The sequence below is a fragment of the Mus caroli genome, chromosome 2 (assembly GCF_900094665.2).
Source record: "Mus caroli chromosome 2, CAROLI_EIJ_v1.1, whole genome shotgun sequence".
Lineage (NCBI taxonomy): Eukaryota > Metazoa > Chordata > Mammalia > Rodentia > Muridae > Mus > Mus caroli.
The window spans coordinates 79,858,641-79,867,536 of record NC_034571.1 but is presented as its reverse complement, the minus strand read 5'-3'; the positions used below and the strand labels follow the sequence as shown (position 1 = coordinate 79,867,536).

Sequence of the window (8,896 nt, the reverse complement as noted above, 5' to 3'; positions counted from 1 at the left end):
GGTGCTGGGGGGATCTGCAACCCTGTAGGTGGGAGGACAATATGAACTAACCAGTACCCCCCGGAGCTCATGTCTCTAGCTGCATATGTATCAGAAGATGGCCTAGTTGGCTATCAGTGGAAAGAGAGGCCCTTTGGTTGTGCAAACTTTATATGCCCAGGTACAGGGGAACGCCAGGGCCAAGAAGTAGGAGTGGGGGAGTAGGGGAGTGGGTGGGTGGAGGAGTGGGTGGGGGACTTTTGGGATAGCATTGGAAATGTAAATGAAATAAATACCTAATAAAAAGAAAAAAGAAAATGACCTTAAACGCTAGGAGGACATACAGTGCAGACTCATAACTCTCCTTAACATCTCATGCCAACCTCACCAGACATCACAGAAAAAAAAAATCATCGTAAACACTATCACTATAAAAGTTCAACATGAATGTGTTGCTTGTTAATAAAATTTATTGCGCTGACAATCCTCCTTATAGGAATATACAAGTAAATAGATGTACAACTTCTTTGACATAGCTTGAGCATAAAGCAGTGGATTAGAGATGATGGCATAGCAATCATAAGCCATGGTACCCAGCAGGTAACATTGGCTATTGCCCAATCCAGCTAAGAACTGAAACAGACATCTTGCAAGGAGATGCTTTTCATTTCAGAAATACAGGTTACAAGGATCTTAGCAATATATACAGAGGAATACTCAAGTCTCAGAAAAGACAGGTGTGATAGAATCCAGAGACTCACTACCCTAGCCTGAGGCATAGCATGTATGACTTTGATTTGGCCTGAGAATTGTGGGGGTAAAGGTGGCCTATGGGACTTGGCAGCTCAGCAGACTAAATAGGTTCAAATTTCATTCTGGTCATAACAAGACCTATGGATTTTGAGTAAGAACATTTTCATCTGATTTCTGATACAAAATAACTTTGAAGATCATGAGGAGAGAACATGTCAGAGGGCTAAGCCAAACAGTGCTATCAGTTAAATGAAGAGGTGCTGGTTAACATCTTTCAAGGTTCCCTGAAGAGTTCACCAGTGTACTTATTCTGCAAACATGAAAATATTCTTCTTTCTTGGTGTAAATCACATAATTACACACAACACATCATCTTCATTGATCTTGTAAGAGTCTCTCAATTGACTGCTCACATTCAAATGAGTTAGTGATTCTATCATATTCAATTAATACTTTACAGAGGCTTGATTTCTCTCAGGAAAATACATCCACTGCACACTGAAGGACCACAGAAAGTTATACAAACTTTAAATGCACCAATTGGAAAGTTATTACAAAGTAAAGAAAATTAGGGCATATTGTTCCTATTCATTTGTGTTTAAAAAAAAATCTATCTTCCCAAATCTGCCTATCCTCTCAGCCTTCTCCATGTTCAACAATTGTTGCTGTACATTTAAATTAACTCATTTCCCCCATATAGCCTTTATTTTAGAATTATATCTATAGAAAGCAAAGAAAAATGCATGTCTTGCAAGTTAGAGATAAGGGTTTGATTCTAGTCCCTTGAATTTGACTCAGTCTTTTATATGATTTTTCCCCTCAAAACTAATTCTGCTACATTCTATAGATCTTTTGCACAGCATCATAGTTCTAGTTAATAATATTATTTGATAAGAAACCCTGTGTCTGAGACATCCAGTTTCTGGTTTCTGGTCCTCCAGACAGTGTCAGGGGTGGACTACAGGCATGAGTCTCAAGCTGGACTGGTCATTGCTTCTCCACTCCCACAATTTCTGTGTGACCTTTATCCCAGTATATCCTGATGACAGGACAAATTGTTAGCTGAAGGTTTATGTTGGTGCACCAAAACCTCTACTGGAAGTTTTTCCTGAATATAGGAGATGACCTTTTCAGGATCTTTTCCCCCCATTACTAGAGTTCTTAGCTAGGGTCACGCTAATAGATTCCTGGGAGTTTACATTGCATTAGGTTTTTATCTCACCCACAAATCGCCCCCCCCCCAATTCCAGTTGTCTTTCCTAGTACTCTCTGCCTCTATCCTTTACCCACATGATCCTTCCTGTTTCTGTGCCACCTGCCCCCCAGTCCACTGGCAACAAATACAACTAGCAGTAAATAAATGAATAAAATGTCCAAATATATATATATTGCTGGCTAACCCAATTGTCATCAGAATGGCTTCATCCAGCAACTGATGGAAACAGAAGCAAAGACCCACAGTCAAACAGAAACTTTTGAAGTGAAGTTGTGGACAAAGAATTGTAGGAGGCAGAGGGGTCAAAGACACCACAAGGAAACCCAAATTATCAACTATCCTGGACTCATAAGGGATCACTGCGATTGAATGTATAATCAGGGAGCCTGAATGAGTCTAACCTAAGGCCTCTATAAATATGTTATAGTTGGATGGCTTGTTGTTTTAATTGGATGCCTAGCAGAGTAAGCAGAGCCTATTTCTGATGCTTTTTTCTGCTTTTGAGACACTTGGACTTTTACTGAATTATCTTATTCAGCCTTAATGTGAAGGGATGTAATTAATTTATTGCAATGTGATATGCCATGTTTTGTTGACATCCCTGGAATGCCTGCCGTTTCTGAAGGGAGGAGATGGGAGGAATTGGGGACTGAGGTGGGGTGGTGGAGAACTATGGTCCAGATATAATACATGAGAGAATATATTAATTTTAAAATAAAAAAAGCCATGTCTTAAAAAACAAAAATAAATACATAAATAATAACTATATCTTTTTACATGAAATCATTTAAAGAGAATAGATCTCATGTGTTACTGACACATAGCAAATATTTTAATTAGACTGATTGGCATTATAAAAATATCATATTGTATATAAACATTGTCATTTTCTATAAGGCTGAAATTACAAAGGTGTTCTAACCATGAGCTATCCCCATCTCTTTATTCCTTTATTTATAATCTATAGCCAAATAAATCTAATAATAAAATTTTTTAACAATTTCCTTATAGACCTTATCTCTTGGGCTGCAGATTCCTTGAGGGAGTTTACACTAATTTATTTCCAGTCTTTAGAAAACACACTTATGTATCATATGCAGGGTTAAATGAATGAGCGTCTTAATAAGATTCAGCTTCAAGAAGTTATTACATAGTCTTTAACCTTCTGGACAACCAGGAGAGCCAAAGAGTACTGGTATATTTTTACATGGTCATTCACTCTCATATAAAGAACTATAAATTTGATAACTCTCTGTTACATGGGCATGTGTAGTTTGTGGTGAATTTCTTCTGAAATACGGACTATTTAATATGTAAATACTTTCAGGAGCCAAGTAACTAAAATGAGTTCAGTGACAGGGGAAAGTACCATTTGTGAACTAACCATGAAAAATAAATTAGGCAATGTTTGGCTTTTGCTTTAAATAACTTAATTAGAATGTATATTATAGCAGATTTCTATTGAGATAGCTGGAATGGGCTTAGCATAGAGCTAGTGAAAAATGAAGGAAGATTTATTGGCTAACCAAATGTTAGAACTGAGAAGTCTTGTTTTCAGAGGGATCTAATTTATTCACTCATCCTTAGCCTCAATCTTAATTGGAAAACAAACACAAATCTGAGTCACCACACTTAAATTTTCAATCTGATAACACCCAAGGTGAGACTGGAAAACATAGTCTAATGGGCTTTTAAACAGTCAGAATGTCATTTCACACAGCATTTCATATTCAACACAGAGTCTAAAAGTATAGTGATTGTCATAAAAATATTTATGTATTTAACATCTTTACTGGAGGCAATTATATGAGGCATGTTTTGGGGCATCCTCCTTTGCCTCACATTTTTTCTATAACTTTAATAGTGGTACTTAAAATGATTTGTTTCTATCTTTTTGATCTAATAATGAAAAATATGAAAAACTAGATATGAGTTGCTGTGCCTAGAAAGTATAAATATTATAAAACATTTTTAACACTAAGATAGTTTTCTGACCAACCTCAATGATATCACTCCAGGTTTTTTTCTCTTCTCTCCTCCCATTGCCTTTTAAACTGTAAGTATTGGAAACTTTTCTCTTTACTAGCTTTCAGTAAAACAAAACCATTTCCACTTTTCCTACCAGAGACCAAGTCAGTAGACACCTACTGGTAGTTTCTGGAGATAACAACCCAAGGTTGTAGCACACTCTGAGGCATCCTGTACCCTAAGATTATTTTTGTGCTATTTTTGAAATAGCTATGATTGTTTTAATTGCATGTTCCTCTTCCCTGGTTTTACTGCACTGTTTTGCTTAGCACTGCTGTTCCATGTGGTTTTATTCTTCCTAAATAAATGCTGAAATAAAAACAAAATCATAGACCAAAAAAGGATGTACTTTTTATAAACATAAAAGATGTAATTACATTGTTGGCAATGATTCTCCAATTTTATCAGTGGTAATATATTATGTGACTGACTGGTATGCACCATGATCAATAACGAGGTTGGAAACAGCATGTTTGTATTGTTTTTGATCATTCTATCACAAGAGTGTATTTGTTCAACCCTCCCCGCCGACAGCCAGACATGTTCCATCCCCATGTAGATAAATGCAAGACATTTCGTCCAGAGTCACAATATCCTGGAAAGTAGAAAGCCATCTCACACAAGGCTTAAATTATATGATGCTTTGGGCTTAGCTTTTCTTCATCTCAGTGAAATGTTTTTTATATTTACCCATGTTGTTGCCTGTACCATACTTGAATAATTCATCAACTTAATGGAATTTCATTTTCATGTTCTCAGCTACCATAAGAGAAGCTTCTGTGAACAATTATGTATAGTTTACTTTGTGGATTTTAGATTTTTCTTTTGGATAATTGTGAACTGTCTGTTTTTATTCTTAAATTATTTGTTTTGTAGAAAGACCCTGTAAACAATCAATATTTAAGACTGGAGCCTTTGGTGAGCCACACATGTATCATTAGATAGTTATGGCTATGATAGGAAGGACATACACTGTTCAGAGAATGCATGACAGAAAGTGCACTGTGTGGTTGCATACATCTTATTCAAATGGTTGAGCTCTTTTTCTTAGTATGCCATTCTATATCTTAGATACTGTAAATTATATTATAGACAACATGGAGACAGAGTTGTGTAGGGTAGGGATGAAGGTGATACATACAACACTTGACTGTGATTAAGCTGGTAAGATATTCATAATTCACTGGGTCAAGTAAATACATTTTTTTCCTGTTTACTAAAACACCCTTAGTTCATAAATAGGTGTTTTGAAAAAGATATGCTAAGCTTGAAGTAAGAAAATGTGTGACATTATCTCCAAAGTTCATACTTTAGGTCTTAAATTCTCATATATATATATATATATATATATATATATATATATATATATGGAAACCAAAGAACTCAGTGATGTATACTACAGACTGAAAGGTACCCTACCTCTGAAGACAGCATCCCTACTATCTAGTAGGAAAGAAAAAAGTAAAACTCGAGTTAACTAAATATAAATTAAATAAGACTTTATTTGTGAATCTACTGCATTGGAAAATTCTCTCTTTGTCATACCAGGTTGATCCACAGGAATGATGCACAGAAATCAAACTGTTGTGACTGAGTTCTTCTTCACTGGATTAACCTCCTCCTTCCATCTCCAAATTGTCCTCTTCCTGACATTTCTCTGTGTTTATCTCGCAACTCTTCTGGGGAACCTGGGAATGATCATTCTAATTCAACTGGACACTCGACTCCACATCCCCATGTACTTTTTTCTCAGCCACTTGTCCTTTGTAGATGCCTGCTCCTCTTCTGTTGTCAGTCCTAAGATGTTGTCTGACATATTTGTGGATAAAAAGGTGATCTCCTTCTTAGGTTGTGCTATCCAGCTTTGTTTAGTCGGCCAGTTTGTAGTGACAGAATGTTTCCTCCTGGCCTCCATGGCTTATGATCGGTATGTCGCCATCTGTAAGCCTTTGCTGTATACTCTCATCATGTCCCAGCGAGTCTGTGTACAGTTAGTGATAGGCCCTTACAGCATAGGCATTATAAGCACTATGGTCCATATTATTTCTGCATTTGTCCTTCCATACTGTGGTCCAAATATCATCAATCACTTTTTCTGTGACCTTCTTCCTGTTCTCTCACTGGCATGTGCAGATACTCAGATGAATAAGCGTTTGCTTTTCATCTTGGCTGGGATCATAGGTGTATTCAGTGGCATAATCATATTGGTTTCCTACGTTTACATTGCTATCACCATCCTAAAGTTCAATTCTGCTGATGGGAGGCGCAAAGCCTTCTCCACCTGCTCTTCACACCTGACAGCAGTCTCTATCCTTTATGGAACTCTCTTCTTTATCTATGTACGTCCAAGCTCCAGCTTCTCTCTGGATATCAATAAGGTTGTGTCACTATTTTACACCATTGTTATCCCTATGTTGAACCCATTCATTTATAGCCTGAGAAATAAGGAAGTAAAAGATGCATTAATCAGGACATTTGAAAAGCAGTTTTGCTACAGCTTGCAAGATAAAATACTATAAATATAAACATTATTAGATGCCAGTGAATCTACTTCAATTTTTGTCATTCAATAAGAAAGTGTTTAGAACTTTTAACTAAGATGTTTGGCTTTTAGGGTGTATAACTTTAAAAAAAATTATGATGTCTTATAACTAAAAATAACTGATTATGCTAAGTTTTGAAAACATAAATTCAGTAAGTAATTAACTACTATGGTTTATAGAAGGTCAATTCCATAAATTGTCTTCTAAAATCAGATAATTCATAATGCTTAATGTTGGATGTGCTCAAAAAAACGGGTAAAGAGTATCATCATGTAGTGGGAAACCACATCCCTTTTTGTAAGTATTTCCATATTTGAAATAGATATTTTACAAAGAAGTTGCAAACACCCTGAAGGATCTGGTTATACTATCCTATTAGCTTTTGGGACTATGCCAATATAACTTTGTATTATATACCTAAGGAAAAAATGAATTGACTTTTTCCAGAGTAATAACTATTATTTTGTCCTTCAACATAATAGTAAATATCATGTTACTTTTGGGTACATTCTACTTTGTTTATAATAATTATTTTTTACTTACATGAAGCAATAATGATTTACTAAAACAATATAAGAGAATTTTGTATATATTGATATCATAATACAATTACATCATTCTCCCTTCTCTTCCCTCTAAAACATCCTTGTTCTCTCTCTCTCTCTCTCTCTCTCTCTCTGTTTCATGACATTTTGTATTTTTAATTGTTATTACATATATAAATACATGCTCATTATTTATTTTGTTGCTTGTATATGCATGTACATAATATATAATATGTATTAGTGCTGACCACTTGGTATTCAATAACCAGTTGATGTACTTTTCCCTCAGGAAGACTATTTCTCACACTCATGGCAATTCTTAGTTACTTATGGCTCATTATGAGAGCAGAGACCTTGTGAATTTTTCCCCAATTACATTGTTACTCTTTGGAAAACTGTATTTGATATATATATATATATGTTTCCTGATAGGACTCCCTGACACATCTGCTTACCTTTATGACAATTTAGATTGATCTATCATGAAATGTATGGTCCTTGCAAGTTTTTATACAGAATTTATTTTAGTAAATCCAAAACTGTGCATTCTTTCTTGAATATTTTAACATGTCTATATTTGTATCTATCATTTAATAGGTTTAATACTCTCAAGACTTTGGGAGTTAGGTCAGAAAGAGAATATATTTTTTCTGGCAGTCTCTGGCAGAATAAAAAAGCAATAATTCAATTTTCATCAATCAGATTGCAAAGATGGATAAAAATTAAATAAACTGATTCAAGCATTATCCAATTCTCTTTTATAGATCTTTGTTTATTTATGTTTTAGATTGTTTTTAATAGGAACATTTCTCCTTTACCTTTCTTCCATCTAAACCTCACATTAAACCCTTTCAAATGCTTCGTCAAATTCCTGGACTCTGGTCAATTGTTTTTTAATGAGCATTCATGTGTGTGTGTGTGTGTGTGTGTGTGTGTGTGTGTGTGTGTGTGTGGGTGTGGGTGTGGGTGGGTGTGTGGGTGTGTAATCCTATTTATATTCTGTTGAGGTCATATAATGTAATTTCTGTATATGTTCTCAGACTAACCATTTGTTATTAGATACCCAATTAGTGTGCTCTTTTCTGGGGAAAGCCACTGCTACTTCTCCCTGCTTTTCTTAGTTCTCTGTAATTCTTTGTGTAGGGTTGATTTTCTGTGGGCTTTTACCTGTCCACTTTGGCTTATCCATTGGTATAATTCTTGTTTAGCTCACAGTTGGGCAGTCATGTTGGGCAGAGTTTATGAGTGTAGCTTCTGATGTTACTAGAAGCTACACTCACAGAAACTCCCTGATCCTCTGGTTCTTACAATCTTTCTGCCCCTCTTCTGAAATGCTTCCTGAGCCTTACTGTGTGGGAGCATGAATAGATGTGGTCGTTGAGACTAGGAGCCACAACTCTGCATTTTGATTGTGGTCTGAGTAGTGGTCTCTGTGTGTTGAAAAGAGAAATACGTTTGATGAAAGCAAAGACCACACTCATCTGTGGGTATAAGAAAAAATGTTTATAGATTATTGTTAAGAGTATATTTATTTAGAAAATTGGTTGTTGTAGATTCTACTCCAATAACCATGATAATCCTAGCACTGGATATTTATTTTTATTTTTTTTAATTTTTTATATTTTTTATTATGTATTTTCCTCAATTACATTTCCAATGCAATCCCAAAAGTCCCCCATACCCCCCTCCACTTCCCTAACCACCCATTCCCATTCTTTTGGCCCTGGCATTCCCATGTATTGGGGCATATAAAGTTTGCAAGTCCAATGGGCCTCTCTTTCCAGTGATGGCCGACTAGGCCATCTTTCAATACATATGCAGCTAGAGACAAG

The 8,896-nt window shown here is 35.7% G+C and overlaps 1 protein-coding gene across 1 annotated transcript; it reads left to right on the top strand.

The window, feature by feature from the left end:
• The first annotated feature begins 5,538 nt into the window (after positions 1-5,538).
• LOC110290287 (olfactory receptor 154-like) lies at positions 5,539-6,495 on the top strand. Its single transcript, XM_021156813.1, has one exon. The coding sequence runs from the start codon at positions 5,539-5,541 to the stop codon at positions 6,493-6,495; it is 957 nt and encodes a 318-aa protein (XP_021012472.1).
• The last annotated feature ends 2,401 nt before the right edge of the window (positions 6,496-8,896 follow it).